This window comes from Saccoglossus kowalevskii, chromosome 3 (assembly GCF_978046115.1).
Source record: "Saccoglossus kowalevskii chromosome 3, keSacKowa6.1, whole genome shotgun sequence".
NCBI lineage: Eukaryota > Metazoa > Hemichordata > Enteropneusta > Harrimaniidae > Saccoglossus > Saccoglossus kowalevskii.
Window position 1 is genome coordinate 27,611,985 of NC_140643.1, and position 22,493 is coordinate 27,634,477.

The following is a 22,493-nucleotide window of genomic DNA, read 5'->3' on the forward strand; positions in this document are numbered from 1 at the left end:
AAAGTCCAACGCCTGAAGAGCGAATCTTTATAATAAGATTGAATGATTTGTTGTAGTATGTATAATTTTTACCGAAAATATAAATTTTAAAAACATACGCAACATCTGAAATATTTTATGTCGATTTTTTTTTTTAAATAAAGCGACAGTGTCCGATAACTAATAGTCTCATGATGTTGGCAGAGTGCCAGCACATGGCGCGGCGTAATATCGAATACAGTGGTGAGTCCCCAGCACAACATACGTTACAACAAATTCGTAGTAAAAATTCAGAAACATTCGTATCCGCGTATGAGGTAGCTGTCGTGTTCGTGTGCTCATTCGTGTCATTCCAAACCGGCCCTTGTTTTACCACGGCCAGGTGCAAAACTACTATATAATGATTCTCTCAAGGAAGCTAACCAGTCATTTTCCTCAGATCTGCTCTACTAACAACATGGGCTCACCAGTTGACCGTGCAGGTACGTTTTTCTCAGACTTGTAGCGCCCAAAACAATAACATACCGTGCCGGTGTTTTGATCGTTCCGGGTTGCGAAAAAGCTAGAGTTCTCACGTCCTTGTTTGATATTTTACTTACAGTTAAAGACCGTGAGCCTTTCGAAAAGGTTTATCATGTAGGCAGTGTCCTAGGAAGTGGTGGATTTGGTACAGTTTATGCGGGAACAAGAGTGAAAGACTCGTTGCCGGTAAGTATCTGGCCCAAGTTCCGTCAGCCATTTGAATTTGTCGTGGAGTGCGCTTGGTGCCGGTGTCGTATAATTTTTCCGGTGATGCATCGCAAGTTTTATTCTAATTTGTATTTTCTTCTCTTGCATTTCAGGTGGCCATCAAACACGTTTCCAGAGACAAAGTAACAGAGTGGGGACAGGTGAGAGATTTTAACAAAAAAATATTCGAACATATTTGTTGTACGTTGATTTGAAATGGCGGTCTTTGTGTTGCGTGGATAAATATGGCAGAGTGCCAACTTGTTTCCAACACAAACCACTGTAATGGCAGAGTCGTTTCCAAGTAGCGTTGAACACAAGCACAAAGTACGTTTCGTACAATTTTTTTTTTTTTAAATTCAGAAATGGTTAAACTACAATATTATACCCAATACAATGCGCGACATATTTTTGACTGTTTTCCCGCTGTTTAGGTTGCACTTTATACTTTTGTGTTTTAAAACAAATTTACGCGTCTTTTTTCGTCTTATTTCCTTATTTGTTATTTTTTTTTCTCCCCAAAAAGTCTGCCGACATTACTTTTCTATTTGTGTACACCCATTAGCTATTTCTACTTTGTATGGTTTCGTTCAATACGGCCCGCCATATGTTCAAGTATTGGCTTGGTAAAAATACCGGTGGGCTTTATTACCAGTTACTTTGTTACCGGAAAATATTATATGGCTACATTGTACTATTTTTGAACCTTGACAAATTATGAAATTTTGCTTCCCCGTCGCGATCTCGTTTTTGTAGTTTCCGCTTGTTTTTGTTGATAAAATATGACAGTGCGTGTATAAAATGCGTGGGCGGTTTTACAAGCTGGGTATGAAACGTCGGATGCGGCTGTTTACAAATGCAATGCGAACCTTGCATGGACCCCCCCCCCCCCATCACCACCACCACTGCTACATGTTTTGTCATTAAATAATTATAAACATTTTTTTTCCCCTTCAGCTTAATGGTCACCCAGTACCACTAGAAGTATGTCTGCTACGCCGTGTTTGTGGCGTCAAAGGTTGTATACGCCTCCTAGACTTCTACGAACGATCAGATAGTTTTATTATGGTAATGGAAAGGCCCGAACCCGTCAAGGACTTGTTTGATTTTATCACCGAAAACGGTGCTCTAACCGAGGATGTCGCACGAAGTTTTCTAAGACAAATTGTGGAAAGTACCGCCAGGTGCCACGAGGCTGGCGTTGTACACAGGGATTTGAAAGATGAGAACATCCTTGTAGACTTAAAAACCGGTGAACTTAAACTTATAGACTTTGGATCAGGCGCGTTCCTTAAAGATACAGTTTACACTGATTTTGATGGTGAGTTTGTTTTGCACATTATCTGACAAATTACAACATAGCACATGTTTAATATGGTAGGGGGACCCGTATTTAGCCTGTCGTCTCAAGGTTACATGTCCCGTGACTATATGAATGGTAACGTGATATAGTAACAGTCTCTCGTTGGCAGCCAACTTTTATCGTGTTACACGCGACTAGACTATACACGCGGTGGGTCGCGACCACCAGGAATGCTAACTTTGAGTTATTTTTTTTCTTGGTTCGTTCGTTGATATCGCTTGAAATGTTTAAATCCTATTGGAGTGGTCGATTGTGATGTATAAATTGCTAGGCTAGACGCATAATTCCATGACCCAGACACTTGAAACGTGACTGCATTTCTAAATGGACAGTGTTGGCAGGAGGCACTTGCAAGGGCTTCATGTAGTCTTGACCATTTTGAATACCTTGATCATTCGTAGCTGAGTGGAGTAAATGGTTTTATTTGAAATACTTTACCCTGCATCTTTAAGGCTGACATTCAATTAGCATACAATTGTTTTTAGAAGTTTCTTTTTTTAACAATGGGCAAAAAAAGCTATGCCTACTATTTGATTTATTCAATTACATTGATGACATGGTGTGACTTTATTAGCATATCAGGTTATAGTGACCCCATGATGAGTTTGCACTTTATAAAAGGGCCCTACCCATTTTCCTGATAAAGCAAAGTCAAATGTATGAAAAGGGTGTTTGCACAACAATTAAATAGCAAGTCCCTTTAGGTAAGGTCTATGAATTGACTAGTGCTAAAGCAAAGGTGAATGAATTCATTGTTAGAAAAAGCATGACTGAGTCCTGAATGCAGTTAGTGTGCGTCTGGGCTACTCGAGGACAATCGCCTCTGTATGGTCACTCTGCCTGACTGAGAATGCCTAAAATACTGATCTGTCTAGAGAAAAAAATGCCAGGCTTGCATACACAGAACCTTTCGGGTCTCCTTGTATGGAGGTTGATGGCATTGAATTTCTTAGAGATATCCTCTGGCATGTAGTGCATTCATATTGAATTCCTTGCATATCTTCAGTGATTATTCCTAGAAATTGTATCTTTATTAATCGTTCTTTTAATTATTTTCTATGTGCAGGAACGAGAGTGTACAGTCCACCAGAGTGGGTGAGATTCCATCGGTACCATGGACGTTCTGCAGCAGTCTGGTCATTGGGCATTTTACTGTATGATATGGCTTGTGGAGACATTCCTTTTGAACATGATGATGAAATCTGCAAAGCAGAAGTGTGCTTTCGAAGGACCATCTCGTCAGAATTGCAAGACTTAATTCAGTGGATGCTTTCAATAAGGCCATCCAATCGCCCAACATTAGAACAAGTATTGGAGCATCCATGGATGCAGAAAGGCTGTACTAAAAACAGCACGGATCCTATCAAACAATCAATGGACCAACAAGGTGTCGACCGCGAGAACTTTGAAACATCTGTCGGCACATGCAGTAGCAAAGAAAATGTCAACGAAATAAAATCATCTAGCAGTGCAGAAAGTGTTGAATCAACATCTAGCAGTGAAAGTAGTTTGCAGAGCAGTAACAACAGTTTGGGAACAAATAGCTGTGGTGAATGTTGATGATTATTTTCCACTGCCAATTAACTTTTTGTGCAGCCCGAGTGGCAATGTAGTTAAATTACAATTCTTGCCCAGGCCAGTGTCCTGCTGGCCAGTGCAATCCATACTGCCAGTACAAATACTTTGTACACAGAACTAAGGTGCAGTGCAATAGTAGTACATAAGCCCCTTTTAATTTCTTCCTCAAATTGCTACGACTGCTGGCAGCCAGATTAGTGCATTAAATTGCACAATTTTATCTTGGCCAAAACTATTCTGACCTAGTATTTTAATTTTTAAAAAGCAATTTGAGGTTTGAAAAGGGCAATCCCAGAAATAAGCCGAGCTGTATATTTTTAAACCCTAAATTATTCCAAATTTGTCAGTTGGTTGTCTGACTCATTTTCCAACTGTTGTAAGTTTTTGTACATAAGAACTATTTATTAAAACAATTTTGTGGGGTTTTGGTGTTTTACCTTCCCTCCCCATGTAGATTGTTTGCCAGAAAGGAGAGTTGCTGGTCTCTGTACATAAATTTGGTGCTGCCTTTTTGTCTATATCGTGGTAGCCAAAATGAATTTTAATAAATGCAACACACAAATGCAATTATTTATTTTGCAAAAGTTGAACACAAAACTCTTGGGTGGGGAGCTCCTTGTTTGAAAAACCTTGAAGTTGAAACTGTCTCCTCCACCCCCACCTCAGTTCAATTGCATGAATAATTTTTTTTTAATATTTGTAAATAAATTCAGAGTCTGTATTTTTTTATATGGATATTTACTATTGTGAAAATAAAAGCTTTTAAAGCATTGTTTGTATGAAGCAAAAAACTAAGTTTGTGCATTTATTTAACTGCCTTGTATAACATCTCTGGCATGTAGAATAAGCCAATTGTTTCACAAATGCCATAGCCACATACTTCACATTCCCATCCCTGTTCTGGTCAATTTATTTCACCTCTGACCATTACCACTAGAATATTATCAATACTGAATTTGTCTAGGCAAAGGGTGGATCTGGTTGCATTCCAATCTTGTATTTGCGTTGAAATAGTTTAGTCCAATCTGTGATAACGTTTAAACCCTGGGTTTGCACAGTTTTGGTAATTGTCATTGTGACCTTTTGGGCACAAAGGAAAATTAATGTATGTCAATAGTGGCCCTCGTATCTGAGTACAATGGATAATCTCCCAAATGTTTTATAAACCAATAAGATGGCATGACTAACGCATGGTAAATGGTACAACACAAAGTCCACTGCATGCATCGCACATGTAATTCACAATCACAAACTGCTGGTGATGGTGTCCACAATACAATTCAACGAACTTTAATGCAGTCCTCTAAAATAATTCGGTTTTGAGTTCAAAACAATAAATTAGCGAGGTCATGCCAAATACGTCCCGGCAATCATGATTAACGTTTTATAAAAAAAAAAAAAAAAAAAGGTTGATATTCCGACACCGAGCCTAGAGTATCCAATACCAACCATGCATGGTCAGTACTGACATGTCTAGCTGGCCGACAGCGAGCCCACACTCACTGTGCCATGCTCCTCGGAACGCCGCAGATTATGCGCATGCTATATAATTGCTCGATTATAGAATCAGCACCTTTTTATTTTCAGCTGTGTATTTTTTGGTATTTTATTGCCCCATCCCTTCCATGTGACTGAATATTACAGGAAACATGCTCACAATTTCTGCCACTACAATACGTATGCTATTTCCCGCCATTTCGACTGAATAGAATAGAAGGTCACCCATTCTGTTGTGCGATCACGTTTGCTTCGACCTTCAGTGCGTTGTATCGGGTCATATGATCCGCTGTAGTAAAAATTTGAATATTATTAGGGGTGTAACAACGTAAATCTTCATGGTGAAGTGAGCGATAGCAATATCCAGGGCAATACCTGTTCAGGACAAGGAAGACTGGCAATAAAATAACACGTAAATGAGCCAAGGAAAACAAATATTCCAGATAAAAAGAAAAGTGAAATTTTGCCCTAAACTGCGAATAGCAAAACAAATACGTCAGGCAATATCTCCACTCTGATTCTACAATGATCTAACCCTTACTACGCCGTAATCTCGACATTACAAGGCTGTTATTTGGGTACTTCAAGGACAGCCGTGAGGATACTACATACACTAAAAATAATGATTTATCTTTATTTATTCATTTCATATATTTTAATACAATTCTGAGACGTTGACGCGCACAGTGTCACGATTGTTCGGTGCTTTGAAGCTTTTCATCAATGAAACAAGTGGATGAGAAGTATAGTAGTACGGAACATAAAGGAAGCTCCGATATCAGAGAATACGTCATCATTTTTCTTGCAAACAATGGTGGTAGCATTTTTTTGTTTTTTTTTTCGACAGCAAGACGTGTTTTTTTTTACTTAAGATATAAGGAATTCCATGCAAATTTCATGGTAAACGAGCTGTTATTTATCCCCCTGATATCGGTCATGGCCAAACTTGAAGCAAGAATCTAAAGGCGAACTACTTTGGGGTTCGTTCTTGACCTGATTCACGTGAAGAAATTACAAAAATGAAAGTCGATATTGCAACAACAAAATTACGGTTTCACAGAATGCATTTTAGATGGCAAACTTGATGCAAAATTAGCAAAGTATTTAAGAGCTTATTTCCATTTCGAGACTCCGTGAAAATGAAGTAGGAGTGTCGTAGAGAGGTCATGGTTGCGAGGATGCTTTCCCGTGAATTTGTGGAAATAAAAATCGCATATTCCGTTGATCGTATTTTTTTTTGCTGACAGACCCTATGATTTGTTCTCAAATTGTTGTTAATTTATTTCACTATACAGTGTATTCAACCAAAGACACTCTTCTCTAGTGTCTTTGATTTAACCAGGATTTTCCAATTCATCCCTCAGTCATCATCCGTCAGACACGCCCGAGTTTTAGTTGTCGTGGTGCTCGTCGCATTCATAAATACAACTAGAACAATATTATCACGCTATTCTTTTTTTATGTAATCGGAAATATTAAATGTTTTATGATGTCACCACAAAGGCAGTAAAACGAAACCCGCGACAAACTAATGTCATTCTGACATGTATTTTCCCGCCATTATTAGGAAATTTTACGGTCGATAATATAAAATATGAACAATTTTTATTTACTTTGATTCTATTTTTAAACACGAAACAACACGACATTATTCACGTGATTGACGACAGTTGTGGAACACACACGACACCGTCCGGTATTATTTGTTTTTATTTAAATTGTTCCGGAAGTAAAGATATTGAGTGTGTCGTGTGACCATATGACACAAATCCAACGACATTTTTTCCTCGTGATAATAAAAACAGTGTACATTGTTTTAATTTTCTTGAGAAAAAAAACGTGTTTGGATGCCGTGTATAGTATTTGCATTACACCATGTAGTACAAGAATCTTTGCGACACTTTATATTTTTGGCTCAATTATTTTTCAAATCATGTATAAATTACTGAGATAATTTCAGACACATCCGGACGGAAATAGTTGTACGCAAGAGAGGGAGGATTTGCATATATTAATAATTATGCGCCAGCAGCTGTCACTACAACAGCTGTGGTACAAGATGCGGTTTCGCCGGTAAAAAAATAATGATCGGGTCAACCTGGACATTCTGTCCAATGGAGCATGGAGGTAATGCCGGTAGTTTACTTAAAATTATAGAATATTAAGACGTGTACTGGTGTCCTTGCTGCCCCACCAATTCGGGATGTTTACAGCAATTAGATGCTCGTCTGTCCTTGGCACTCTATGTATCATGAATATGCGGCGTTTCCTTTTATACATCCTCCGAGTAACAATAACAAATTGTTGGCATCAAGAGCTAGTGGTATAGAGATTGTTTGGTGGGTCCCCGGGGTTGGGATGGGGCATATACCCTATTGTAAGGATCAATGGATGGAAGACAGAGACACATACACACTACATGGTATTTTACATAAGAAAGTATAAGTTTATGATTCAATAGTACAATAAAACATAACTGACCACGTGGTTTACCATAACGTTATACTAGCTAGCATGCACCCAAAAGGACAGGTCGTAATTGGACACGATAAGCGCCATACCAACTCGAAGTCTTGTAATGATATCGGTAAAACAGGGTCTGCAATAATTCAGTAGAAATATTTTAGAATCTGAGCCGGCCCACTGGTCATTGAAGGACGAACACGCTCCAAGGTCATCGCGGCGGACCAATGACACCGATAAAGACCGTTAGGCTACTAGGCATACCTAAAATAGTTTAAGTTGTAATCATGTAACTAAAACGGTGGGCTGTACAGACACAGAACACATACATTGAACTTTATTATTAATTACCCTACTAAAAAAGTACTATATGGTTATCTTGTGTTATTTGTTTTAGGATTAGCGGCACGTGGCACAGGGAATCTTTATCACTAAAGCGAAGTATCGATTATTTGAGCCACGTGCCAGACCCATTAAACGTCGACGGTCCATGCATCTCATTATCGTAGCGGGTCAGTCTTTCATAGTCTTAATTTAAGTCATCTCCGGTTGCATACTGATTATACATTTTCCACAAGTCACTTCTGACGCGTCTAGGTTGATGTCCGCTGTCTGCCCTCACGCTTGAATGACCAGGGGCCCAAAGATCATTCGCTGACACTGAATAAGGAGTTCCCCATTTTAAAAAAATGTCACAGTTGTGAGAATATTGCGCCGTGGGTGAAGAGAAAAAAATAATTGACTGCATAACGTAAATTCAAATTCACAGAACACCCTCCACATGAACATATTATTAGAACGCAGTTTTTCTCATGTTTGCACCAATAAAAGTGTAATTTACTAAAACAAAAACGTTCGGGTCACCACAGAGCACTTGAGTCAAGGGACGACTGTTTTCAAATAAATTACTTCAATTTCAAAGTTGCAATTATGAACGCCTGCCTGCGTTCGTGAGTAAAATGTATGTGGTCACAGGTGCGGGATTCTCTGTACCATTTCCGCAGGCCAGGACACACAAGGAAAGAAGGATACGTTCACAAGTTTGACACCCACTGAACATTTTGCGAACAATACATACATATGTATTGTAATAATTAGTCAAAAATGTAATTCCAAACATATTATTAACAAATGTCACTATATTCAATCACTGGTATGAAAATGACTGCTGCACCTATGTCAGTATGTGAAAACGCAAACCTGACAGTAATGTCAGTCATTTCTAGAACAACGTTTGAGGGAGAATGTCATATTTGAATGATCCACTGAATATAAACGTGAAAATACACTTACATTTCCAAATATAGCACAGTATTGTAAACAGAAAACACTAATAGCACTGGATAAGTTATAAATAGAACTAAAGTAGACAGAGTCACAGTATGGCTGCCTTTACACATGATGTGGCAAGACATCTATATTTCACATCCAGGCACAACCATGTATTAGAGATTGAGAAATTTTTAAAAAAATTTAATAATAGTATTTTTATTATATTTTGGGGAAAAAACATACTGTGATATGGTTTTGATATTTCAAAGCAATTTGAGATAACCATATTATAATTTCCTATATATATACATTACACTGTCAGAAAGAGACTAGAATAGACAAATGACAAAAATAGTTTCTATTCAACAACAATTTGATAAAATCCGTTTTTACACCTGTGGTATTCCCACACAAATTTAGCAAAATATTTGTTAAATTTTCTGCAAAAAAACAAAGAGCAACTAAAAACTAATCAATAATTGCAACGTGTTTTCAAGAGAATGCTGGCACCATTGTTTTTTTTTATTAAATGATCAATTGTAAGGCACCAGCTCAAGGTCAAATCTTTTATTACCATAGTAACCAATTTTAGTTATTTTTTTCAAATGTTTTATTGTAACCCAAAATGAACTTCAATAAAAATGAAATGAAAATCATTTTTACCACTCATGAAAAAGTCCAGCTCCCACAAGCTGTCACACACAACCTCCTGTTTTAAATTCTCCTCATCTAATAATAGAGACACGAGGCAGATTTTTGTTAAAAACCGTCACGACTCAGAAAACTTGACTAAAATGTAGATATGCGCATGCGCCATTGAGGTCAGCTGTCAAGGTCGTTTGTTTGTATTCAGAACACACCTGAATGCCCGCTTCATTGACTCATACGCTTTTGTGTTTCCCAAGATGCTCTCACTATAGTACACAGAGTGACTGAAGATTCGTGTAGTATAACAGAATTAACACAATCAGAGAGTCTATATTTATATTATAACAGTCAGCCTCTGTTTCAGATAATAGTTCCTGTGCCTACAGAGCAAAACAAACAAAAATAATTTAACGGAAAGACTAGACCGATGTACAAACATGGATATACAACTGAATAAGTCAATTAGATGACATAAACTGATATTATTTACTTTATTGATGCATTTAATACAGCGAAAGAAGAGCACAGTGTAGTTTTCAATGTTTTTTTGTAATTTTCTTTTAAGTGGTAATATAATCAAATTTACTCTCAATAGTAATGAAAATGACAGCCTCGTTAAATGAACAATTATCAAATTCGCAGATCTGGATAGATTAGTGACAAATATCTACCAAATTATAAGATTTGATCAAGCTATTCTGCCGAAAACAGTGACCACAGGCAGGTGTCCTGTTGCCCATTTAATTTCTATTGGTTACTATGGTAACAAGAAGGAGGTTGACTGCTCTACAAAATCATGCCAATTAATACAGAAATATTCATTTTCAATCAACAATTTTTGGTTTTACTGTAAGATGGATTAGTTATTTTCCCCTCACATAGAGATTTTTGGGCTGTAATAAGCAGAACTTTGACGCAGATAAATGACCATGCAGTTCAAATATATTAATTCACAAACTTCTGAATGATAGTTTGAATGTACCTGATTTGTGTAGATTGCTTGTTAAGTTTTCCGCACACGTACAGGCTTGTATAATTCTATGGCATGGGTCACTAATTCAAAAAATTTAATTTATCAAAGAAAAAAATGTGAAAGGAGTCCAAAGTTAATTAAACAGTACATCTAAATTGAAATTATATTGATAATACCGGTACCTTGTTTAGACTGATTTTAGGAGGAAATACTAGGAGTGGCAACTGGATCATGATTATTTTGTTGACTGCCAGCTTAAATCATATCGCTGTCTGGGTCATCAGTCGGTGAATACACTTTCTGTCTGAAATTTGTATGTAATAAAGAAAATCAATTTTGCATTCTCAAATGGTCAAATACCTTACAGCCTTGGGTCCTGTATTCACTTTGGTTTGTGTTTGTACTTGTCTTGTTGGGGTTACTGTCCTTGGGATAAGTTTTGTTGGGGTTGCTGTCCTTGGGATAATTCTTGTTGGGGTTGCTGTCCTTGGGATAATTCTTGTTGGGGTTACTGTCCTTGGGATAATTCTGGTTGGGGTTACTGTCCTTGGGATAAATCTTGTTGGGGTTGCTGTCCTTGGGATAATTCTTGTTGGGGTTACTGTCCTTGGGATAAGTCTTGTTGGGGTTGCTGTCCTTGGGATAATTCTTGTTGGGGTTACTGTCCTTGGGATAAGTCTTGTTGGGGTTGCTGCCCTTGGGATAATTCTTGTTGGGGTTGCTGTCCTTGGGATAAATCTTGTTGGGGTTACTGTCCTTGGGATAAGTCTTGTTGGGGTTGCTGTCCTTGGGATAAATCTTGTTGGGGTTACTGTCCTTGGGATAAGTCTTGTTGGGGTTACTGTCCTTGGGATAAGTCTTGTTGGGGTTGCTGTCCTTGGGATAAATCTTGTTGGGGTTACTGTCCTTGGGATAAGTCTTGTTGGGGTTGCTGTCCTTGGGATAAATCTTGTTGGGGTTACTGTCCTTGGGATAAGTTTTGTTGGGGTTACTGTCCTTGGGATAATTCTTGTTGGGGTTGCTGTCCTTGGGATAAATCTTGTTGGGGTTACTGTCCTTGGGATAAGTCTTGTTGGGGTTGCTGTCCTTGGGATAAATCTTGTTGGGGTTACTGTCCTTGGGATAAGTTTTGTTGGGGTTACTGTCCTTGGGATAATTCTTGTTGGGGTTGCTGTCCTTGGGATAAATCTTGTTGGGGTTACTGTCCTTGGGATAAGTCTTGTTGGGGTTTCTGTCCTTGGGATAATTCTTGTTGGGGTTGCTGTCCTTGGGATAAATTTTGTTGGGGTTGCTGTCCCTGGGATAAGTCTTGTTGGGGTTACTGTCCTTGGGATAAATCTTGTTGGGGTTACTGTCCTTGGGATAAGTCTTGTTGGGGTTGCTGTCCTTGGGATAATTTTTGTTGGGGTTGCTGTCCTTTGGATAATTCTTGTTTGGGTTACTGTCCTTGGGATAAATCTTGTTGGGGTTGCTGTCCTTGGGATAAGTCTTGTTTGGGTTACTGTCCTTGGGATAAGTCTTGTTTGGGTTACTGTCCTTGGGATAAATCTTGTTGGGGTTACTGTCCTTGGGATAAGTCTTGTTGGGGTTGCTGTCCTTGGAATAAGTCTTGTTGGGGTTACTGTCCTTGGGATAAGTCTTGTTGGGGTTACTGTCCTTGGGATAAGTCTTGTTTGAGTTACTGTCCTTGGGATAAATCTTGTTGGGGTTACTGTCCTTGGGATAAGTCTTGTTGGGGTTGCTGTCCTTGGGATAAGTCTTGTTTGGGTTACTGTCCTTGGGATAAATCTTGTTGGGGTTACTGTCCTTGGGATAAGTCTTGTTGGGGTTGCTGTCCTTGGAATAAGTCTTGTTGGGGTTACTGTCCTTGGGATAAGTCTTGTTGGGGTTGCTGTCCTTGGGATAAATCTTGTTGGGGTTACTGTCCTTGGAATAAGTCTTGTTGGGGTTGCTGTCCTTGGGATAAATCTTGTTGGGGTTACTGTCCTTGGAATAAGTCTTGTTGGGGTTGCTGTCCTTGGGATAAATCTTGTTGGGGTTACTGTCCTTGGGATAAGTCTTGTTGGGATTGCTGTCTTTGGGATAAATCTTGTTGGGATTGCTGTCCTTCGGATAAGTCTTGTTGAGGTTGCTGTCTGTGGGATAAATCTTGTTGGCGTTGCTGTCCTTCAGATAAGTCTTATTGCATTTGCTAATCCATTTAAGAAAGATAGAAATGATTCTGCAACAAAATATATGTCTAGGCAGAAGCATCTTATCTCAAATTATTCTCTGAAGGCTTCTATCCAGGGACCTTTTAAATAAAGCTGACTGACTGGAAAATGAATTTATTCTGTCTGAGACGGTTGATGGCGACAGACATTTGTAAGTACATCATACATAGATCAAATTAACATAGAAGTGCATACAAATGATAAATTGAATCATATAAAATTGAACAAAAATAAACAGAAAAATAATTGAGTTGGAAATAGTTTCTTTTAATAATCATGCAATTGAAGTTAATTTAGTATTCATATGCAAAAATTGTAGTTGATTCAATGTATTCATTCCAAAGAAAATAATCATTCATTGTCATTCAAGATGAGTGAATACTATTTTTCTTCTTTTGTGCATGTCTGTGTATGTTTTTGTCTACAATGAAAGTGATATCTGCGGGCAGTTCTTACTGTAGTATGAATCCATTGATTATTTCCCAAAATAACTTAATAAGGGTGTGTCTCTTTCAATGAATGGTTATTTTGGTGGAGCTCATTTATATTTGTTTCAGACCACTGGTTCGATCAATTTGAGATTTTATCTAGTCAATATTAACCCACCTTTTATAAAGAGTATTTCTATCAATTACAATGTTGTACTCGGGTATCAACGCAAAATGAGCATATTTTGAAAAGGTTTTTGTTGTCATGGTGAGGGCAACTGATATTAATGTTAATCATGAAAAAAAAAATGCATTCCTGACATTTTTTGCTTAACAACCACCCCCCATTGTTTCAAGGTTACAGTGACATTTAATGTAGCAGGATAATTAATGCGAATTTAGTTGGTTTTAATAGACAGATATCAGGCACAATGTACGTCAGGCTGTGACGTCATATTACACGTCATTACCAACAGTTCCCGAGTGAGTTATGAGCAAACACCTGTATCATAGAGTCCATCACTGAAATAAAAAAAGAGATTAAAATAATGAATGGCAGCAATTGATAGTGACTACATGCAATGACGTCAAATCAAGCTGCTTTACTCAATGAATTGTTGTACATCGTATTTTACTATTTTATAATCCATCAAATTTTTTAATTTAATACAGAATGAACGATTTTCAACCTACGTGATGAATGCATCAGTTATTTATGCTACGGTCTGGTAATTCTACTTCGATATTATGACTGCAATATGCATGCATGTGAAAATTTCATTCATGTTGTTATAGTCTTATCACTTTATAGTAGGGGTGGGCAGGATATAAATGAGGGGATATTATTATTATTATCATTATTATAGTAAAAGTAGAAATTATATATATACAACATTATTATTAGTAGTAGTAGTAATTATATCACCTTTTTGATCATGACTTATTCGTGGTGGTAAATCGTGTTCCCAGTTTAGAACAGAATTTCAGATTACAATAATCCATCACAGTCGATGACTCTATTCGTGATGATCCAAATACCAATGCATAACTCAATGCGTCTGAATGCCTGTGATAATTACTAGAAAAAAACCAAGATATTTTTAAAAATAAAATAAAAACAAAACAAAAGACTGTGAATGAATGAAATGAAAACCAACTCGCCATGACTTTCATATGTATTCTAGGGCATGAGATTGGTATCGACTATTTTTGTACACTAGTGCTATAGACCAAATATACGACATATTTGGTTACTCATTTTATTTACAGACATATTATTTTAAATTCACATCATTTCTTTCATCTTCTTTCACACACATAATTACACGTAACACGCATTATAATGTAAAAGTATGTGCCACTCAGAGCCAACAACAATAAAACTAGAGAAATAGAGTTTGCTGAGAGTTGAAAAATAAATTAAATGCGCTAAAATAACAATGAGAGAAAGTTAAAATGCGGATACTGTGAATACTATGAAGATCTCTACAATATTAGATTATTTCCCTCTTGATCATAACCTGCAATCAGTTTAGTATTCACAAAAATATTCGTGATACAGGAAATTAGCATGCCTAAACTTAGTCATATATCAATATAGCCAAAAATTTAGGTTTCTAGACCAATAATCTAGTTGTTGAAACCTAATTAGTCAACTGAAAGGATTCATTTTGAATAGAAGTTCCATCTTGTCAATTCATAATATTTAAAAGCACTAAACACAATAAGTGCTTGTTATCAGTTTGAAATATGTCATGGCAACAGGTTGATGATGACGTCAGAGAACCAGGAAATAGAAGAAACAGATGATACCATGATGTCAGAGAGAATCATGAGCCGAGGATCTGTAAAACAGCAGAAAAATGGCTTTTAGAATGACTGGAAAATGTTTAACCTGACCGCAGCAGCCATGTAATAATGGTGTATCAGTTCAGTTCCACTTTGTGACGTATTACAGAAGAAATATACAGGAGATCAGAATATCAGAGAAGCTGAAGGACTATCATGTATATATTATTCTCACATTCCATTGCCCATATTTGGACACTGCCGCTATGTCGTTGTTATATATTATCAGATTGATACAGTATTGCGTTCCATCAACCCTGAATCTGCTTAAAATGTTGATACCAAAAAATCATGAAATATTTCCAGTTTTGTGTAGATTAAAAGTGCCATGTAGAGTTTATGAATAACCCAAAATGCCATATTGGATGCGGAACTAATTCTATGTTGTATCTCGCATACAATTGATTCCTCATCTAACATTATTTTGAGTTTGATACTGAAAAATCATAAAATATTTCTAGTTTTGTGTAGATTAAAAGTGCCATGACGAGTTTGTGAATAACTCAAAATGCCATATTGGATGCGGAACCTACTCTATGTGGTATCTGGCATGCACTTGATTCCTCATCTAACATTTTGACGTTTGATACCAAAAAATCATGAAATATTTCCAGTTTTGTGTACATTAAAAGTGCCATGGAGAGTTTGTGAATAACAAATCTGAAAAACAAATTTAGCTAAAATACTACAAACATATTTGTCTACACTTGAGAAAACATTAATAAACAAATTTTCATTTGGTAAGGTTTGATAATCAGGTGAGTATTTGAATAGTGCATAGGAAAATTTTTTCCTGTGTTCTGAAAAACTGTTATGTTCACAATGAAAAAAGTAATGTTTTTCACTGCCCACATCATTAGAGTCACACTTGTTACATATACCCTGTCAATTTTATTTATTCTTCTGTGACGGCCTATTTCAATTGGCAAGAAGTGGGCTGAATTATGGAATTTGGTTAATGCTACGGTACTCTGTGTTATTTGATTTTAATAGCATCCAGGTATTTTTCAAATTTATGATTATCTTTGAATGTACTTAGTTTATTATGACCAGTTTTGTTCAACTGACACTCCACATTTGTTGAGTAAATTTGGCTTAACCTTTCTTTAAACAGATTGCAAAAATTTGCCTGATTAGTATATATTATATTCATATTTATTTAGCTTGCACTAAATTTGAAGCTGAATTAGCAATTTATCAACTCACGAGAAACTAAAGTTTAAATTGCTAGGCACTATAGACAACTTCATTGCCAATTGCTTGGAAAAAATTTTTAAAAATTTTTTGAGCTTTAGTTTTTGTCTGTATTTTGTTTGTTTAGTACTAGACCCTTGTTTTCTTGTATGTTTTCCTTCATACTAGATTTTGTGTTGAGTGAAATCTATCGGTTATTTTCTCTTTGAACCTGCAATTATTTTAGTATTAACTATGCTATTTGTGATAAGTGATTGGCATGCCTCAATTCAGTCAATGACCAATATAGTCTGAAAATTAGGTTTCTAGCCCAACAACCTAGCTGCCAACCGGAAAGATTTTATTTTGAATAGAAGTTCCATCTTGTCAATTCATAATTTGTAATAGCACTAAACACAATAAATGCTTGTTATTAGTTCAAATTATGTCATGGCAACAGATTGATGATGACGTCAGAGAACCAGAAGATGGAGGGAGCAGATGATACCATGATGGCAGAGAAAATTACGAGGCTAGAATCTACAAAACAACACAAAAATGGTCATAAGCTTTAGGATGACAGCAAAAGGTTTAACCCGGTTTTAGCCATCTTGTAATAATGGTGTATCAGTTCAGTTCCACTTTGTGACGTATTACAGAAGAAATATACAGGAGATCAGAATATCAGAGAAGCTGAAGGACTATCATGTATATATTATTCTCACATTTCATTGCCCATATTTGGACATACAGGATATTTGGAAATTGCTATGTCGTTGCTATACATTATTCATCAACCCTAAATCTGCATAATATGTACGTTAATGTTCGCTAATGAAAAAACTTGTGCAACCTTCCCAGTGTTGTGGAGTTTGTGAATGACACACATTGGATGCAGAGTTGTTTCCACGCCGTATCTCGCATATTACTCATCATCCAATATGGCGCTCTGGTTTGTTCGTTATTGTTACTACCATATTTGCTCTATCATAAGTCTATGTACATAGAAGTGATCGAATCATTGAAATATTATTTTGATTATAGAACACCTTTGTAATTTACTTAAGTACATGCACTACTAACAAGTCATTGTCAATGACACGTCCCCGTTCCGTTCATATTTGAGTGACATATACATTCAAAGCAGATCATGACCGAAATGCACCTGCATATGTACAACACATTGTGCTAAATCTGAACAAAATCCATCCATGCATGACTGAGATCCGGTTCTGGAATTGTGAAAATACGTGATTTTGATGCATTTTCGGCCTTAAAATGGCCATCATTCCGCTATTGTTAAGCAGATCATGAAACAAATGCACATATCTATTTGTGACATGATGTACCATGTGTGTGTGAAGTTTGAACTTGATCAATCCAGACATGTCTTGGATACGGATCCAGAACTGAATTCTTTAACAAAATGGCCGCCAGTCGGCCATTTCGAACTTGATCCGAAAAAAAAAATGACGTGCATCAAGGTCCTATTATGTTTAATGTATGTACCAAATTTGAATGAAATCCGTCCATACATAACTGAGATCCGGGTCCGGAATGGTGAAAATGTGCAATTTCAATGCATTTTCGGCCTTAAAGCGGCCGCCATTTGGCTATCGTTAATGAGATCATGAAACTAATGCACATACATATTTGTGACATGATGTACCTTGTGTGTGTGAAGTTTGAACTCGATCAATCCAAGCATGTCTCAGATACGGATCCAGAACTGAATTCTTTAAAACAAAATGGCCGCCAGTCGGCCATTTCGAACCCGATCCAAGAAAAAATGACGTGCATCAAGGTCCTATTATGTTTAATGTATGTACCAAATTTGAACAAAATCCGTCCATGCATAACTGAGATCCGGGTCCGGAATGGTGAAAATGTGCGATTTTGATGCATTTTCGGCCTTAAAATGGCCGCTATTCGGCTATCGTTATCGGATCATGAAAAAAATGCATGTGCATATGTCCCATATAATGTGTGATGTATGAGTGAAGTTTGAACTTAATCGGTCCATGCATGTTCGAGATACAGGTGATCACGGACGGACGGACGGACGGACGGACGCACACAGGGCAAAACATAAGTCCCCGTTTTCGGACTGCGTCCGAACAGGGACTAATAAAGCAAATATGGTAGTATAAGCAATTGAACACCCACAAATGATTCATTCCAAGACTTGGCTGGACACAACTGAACACAATGTGTGTTTGCTATTTATTTCAAATAAATAAACCATGATGAGATGGGAACAACAGCTACACAACATACCACGATTGAACTTGTATATTTTTACTACATACAGACACATCAAATATCATTGAACTTTGAATGTTTAGTAACTGATATTTCCAATTTTATAATTGGTGCAAATCTGTCATATCAAATATTTCACACGAATATAATAAAGTTATCATTTCAAAATGTTTGTTAAACTAAGGGTTAAGCAAAGATAAATCAAGAAATCGTTTTTTTTTTTATTATTATCTTATTTATATAGTCCATTGCCAATAAAAGTTTGTTGCTTATGTTTATTGATTATTGTTTTGTTGATGCGTTTAAAATTATTTGATTTTGAGAAAATTAATACAATAGAGTTTATACATATATTCCTTGGTTCAGTATATTACCGGTATGATAAAATGAATTTCATCTTCAATTCAATGTAACTTCTCTACATTGTCTCTCTGGTCTAATCTGATTTTGAACTTCTGATGTTATCCAGTTTTTAGCCTTTATGTCATTCAGTTTTTAGCCTCTGATGTCATCCAGTTTTTAGCCTCTGATGTCATTCAGATTTTAGCCTCTGATGTCATCCAGTTTTTAGCCTCTGATGTCATCCAGTTTTTAGCCTCTGATGTCATCCAGTTTTTAGCCTCTGATGTCATTCAGTTTTTAGCCTCTGATGTCATCCAGTTTTTAGCCTCTGATGTTATCCAGTTTTAGCCTCTGATGTCATTCAGTTTTTAGCCTCTGATGTCATCCAGTTTTTAGCCTCTGATGTCATCCAGTTTTAGCCTCTGATGTCATCCAGTTTTAGCCTCTGATGTCATCCAGTTTTTAGCCTCTGATGTCATCCAGTTTTCAGCCTGCCTTGATGTCATCCAGTTTTCAGCCTCTGATGTCATCCAGTTTTTAGCCTCTGATGTCATCCAATTTTTAACCTTTGTAAACTTAATACAAGTTTAGTCTAATATATGTATGAATTTTAATATAAGAACATATAACCCCGAAATATTAAATATTTTCATAGGAACATGCAGTTTTTCATTCACAGGTCACTCCTGGCGAATGGCCAACCACATTATCTGTAATTTATTGCTCACATTGCAACTTAGGAGATTTATCACAAATGATGAATTTATATTTTTAATAATTAAGTGACTGAAATGTTAGTTATTAATTTGTGTGCACATTGTACATGCAAAAATAAAAGTAATATTCACACTTCAACAATTTGTAGATATATTGAATCAGATCATGAAACAAATTGTGTAATAGATCCAGGCATGTCTATGATATAGATCTGCACGCGCACGCACACACACACACATGGATGCATGCACAATCCACAATCCATAAGTCCCCGTTTTTGGACTGCGTCTGAACGGGGACTATTTTATGTGTTTCGGAGTTTTATGTGTTACAATAAAGTAAAAGACATTATATATGTGAGTATCTTTTTTTTATTACTGCAAAAGATATTTTTCTACTACTATATCATTTAAACTATAAATGATATAGTAACAAGAGTCAACTATTTGAATTAATCATGTTAAGTTATCACATATCATAGGAACAATACATTGAACTCATGTGATGACAACCAAGTTTCACAGTTCAATAGGAATTGCTAGTCACTGTACAGGGCAAAACCATTATATCTTGGAGGGGTAGAGGTATATTTTGGAGGTATGGAAGAGTCATAAAAGTCAAAATTTGCAGTTGACAAAGCTGAATATAGGTTTAAACGATAGTAATGACAAAAGGGGGAAAATGAGAAAGATTTATTATGATGTTAACATGAATAAGAAAGCACCCCTCTCCCCTAACAAGTCATCCTTTAATAGGTTGAACCCTGCTAAAGAAAAGAATTCAGTAAGGCAGTGACCTATTGTCCATATCATAGGAGTTCCCATCAACCCATGAATGGATCTTGTAATTGTTTACAGTCTCTTGAGAAACTGAACATTCATTGTGTCTAAGAATGCACTGCAGTGGAATGTCTCAAATTTTCTCACAGGACCACACCCACCCTCCTCGATGTGCGTGCCAACCAACTCCTGGCACTGCACACAAACATAGTATTCTGTTTATCTTTAGAGATGTTTCACTTGCGTTTCTTTCAGCACGTAAAATGTGGCGCTTGTTGCAATGCAGTGTGTTGTTATCAATATAGGTCTCATACAATGAATACATGAGTAATTGTTTGTTTACAAGAATTTTTGAACACATACTACTTCTCTTTAACCAGTACGGTTTTCTTCTTATAAGAAGATACCGTACACAATTTTCTTATATATAATTAAATAAATATAACCAACAAGAAATTTAAAAGAATTGCTGGATACCTTTCTTACAATTTTCATATAAGAATAAATCAAAATTTCTTATAAGAATTTTTTATAAGTAATAAAAAAAATAGCAAATTAATAAGGTGGATATCTTTGTAATAAATATAAAATAACTATATAATAATAAATTACTAAATATATAATAATAAATATACTAAAACTTATAATAATCTTGAATGACTGTCTCATGACTATTTTATAACGGTAAAACAAATAAGAATTTTTTTCTTTTTAAATCACTTTTTAAAACTGAAGCCAGGAATAAAACAAAACGATGACATAAAATTAACTAACAACTAATATTTTTTTTATAAATTACTCAAATTAATGAGAAAAATGAAAGCTAAGAATAAAACAAAAAGATGAAAGCATAACTTATAGCAAAAATAATGACATATTAACACAACAATGATAAGATAACAATAATGTATTATCAGTACATAATGTCAGAGAAACAGCTAGTTGCTGACACATTAAGGTAAAAGGGATTTTACAAATGTTGATATATTAAGTGTGTTTATCATTACTGACCAATATTTGCATCTGCCTGTGTGAATGAAATTGGCTACAGTATGAAACATGTCTTTTTGTTACATTGCTTGTACATAGGATGTTGATTTAATGTACGTACAAAGCAGTACAATAACTCACTGTTATGGTAATTACACTTCCATTTATAGAATAATGTGTATTATATCATTAATACATGTTTGTGAATATTCGGTCAGTGACCAAATAATTTTTGAAAATGCGGTTAACGATCACTATCTGTATACTTATTATCTAACATATGTTGCCAATATGGTTGTTAATCCAATTTATGGTCAAACAAGTGATCAACGGATTATGAAGTGCAACCAGTTTCAAAAGTTATAGTTTGAGACTCATCTTCGCTAGCCAATGAAAAGGCTAATTAATTCGGCCATCGCATCACTTTTATACCTTGACAGAATTCTCACTATCAACATGCATTCTCTGTCAAATAAATCAGTGCTCTGATGTGTTTCCATGGTAAATGGAACACAAATCACATGTTGTGATGCATTTTTATGAGAAATCAAATGAGAAGTCTTGTGTTTATATGACATGATATAATAGGACAAAATTTATTGGTTTAAATTTGAAATTGATGCAGGTTGTTGTTACAGGAACACTGATTGATGGATTCAGCTCCTTGGTGTGCCCAATCAAATCATTCAATTTAATTGAGATCAAATACAGCTTTTTCTAACATGATAGAGCACAGATTTGTGGGGATGTCTATAGACGGCTTCAAAAAAACTGTGCAAACTGGATGATGTGACGAACTAGCAGCAGATCGGCTGAAATAGCTCCGTCATTTGAGATACATAAATAATAATAAATAAGTTTATTCTCCTTATTATAACCAATACAATAATAGAATCAAAAACTAATAACAAAGCAAGAACATAAGTGAGAATAGGATCAGAAAATAGCAGTCAGGTGACTGCTAGTCTAGTCCGTTCCCATCTTCTTAAATAAATAGTCATAATAATTAATTATTAGGGCTAGTCGAAGAAATAGCGAAAAAAAAAAAAAAAAAAAAAAAAAATATATATATATATATATATATATATAGATATATATAGATATATATAGATATATATATGTAGATATGTATATACATTTTATGTACAAGAAAACTCTAAGTTAACTATGTATACAATGAGTCGGAATTTTGTTCCATATTTTCGGGCAAATATATTTTATAGAAAATTTACCACATCT

General features: G+C 35.9%; 1 protein-coding gene and 1 long non-coding RNA gene across 2 annotated transcripts in view; one reads left to right on the forward strand and one right to left on the reverse strand.

The window, feature by feature from the left end:
• The first annotated feature begins 256 nt into the window (after positions 1 to 256).
• Positions 257 to 4,161, forward strand: LOC100377588 (serine/threonine-protein kinase pim-1-like). Its single transcript, XM_085496984.1, has 5 exons — positions 257 to 461; positions 581 to 687; positions 822 to 869; positions 1,666 to 2,029; positions 3,138 to 4,161. The coding sequence occupies exons 1-5, from the start codon at positions 380 to 382 to the stop codon at positions 3,629 to 3,631; spliced, it is 1,095 nt and encodes a 364-aa protein (XP_085353110.1). The 5' UTR covers positions 257 to 379; the 3' UTR covers positions 3,632 to 4,161.
• Positions 4,162 to 12,961: 8,800 nt separating this feature from the next.
• Positions 12,962 to 22,493, reverse strand: part of LOC144360321 (uncharacterized) — a 29,696-nt gene continuing 20,164 nt past the window's right edge. Inside the window, exons 2-3 of the long non-coding RNA XR_013422202.2 lie at positions 14,069 to 14,221; positions 12,962 to 13,665 (exon numbers count right to left, since the gene is read on the reverse strand). This is a non-coding gene — a long non-coding RNA (uncharacterized LOC144360321). The remainder of the gene's footprint in view (positions 13,666 to 14,068; positions 14,222 to 22,493) is intronic.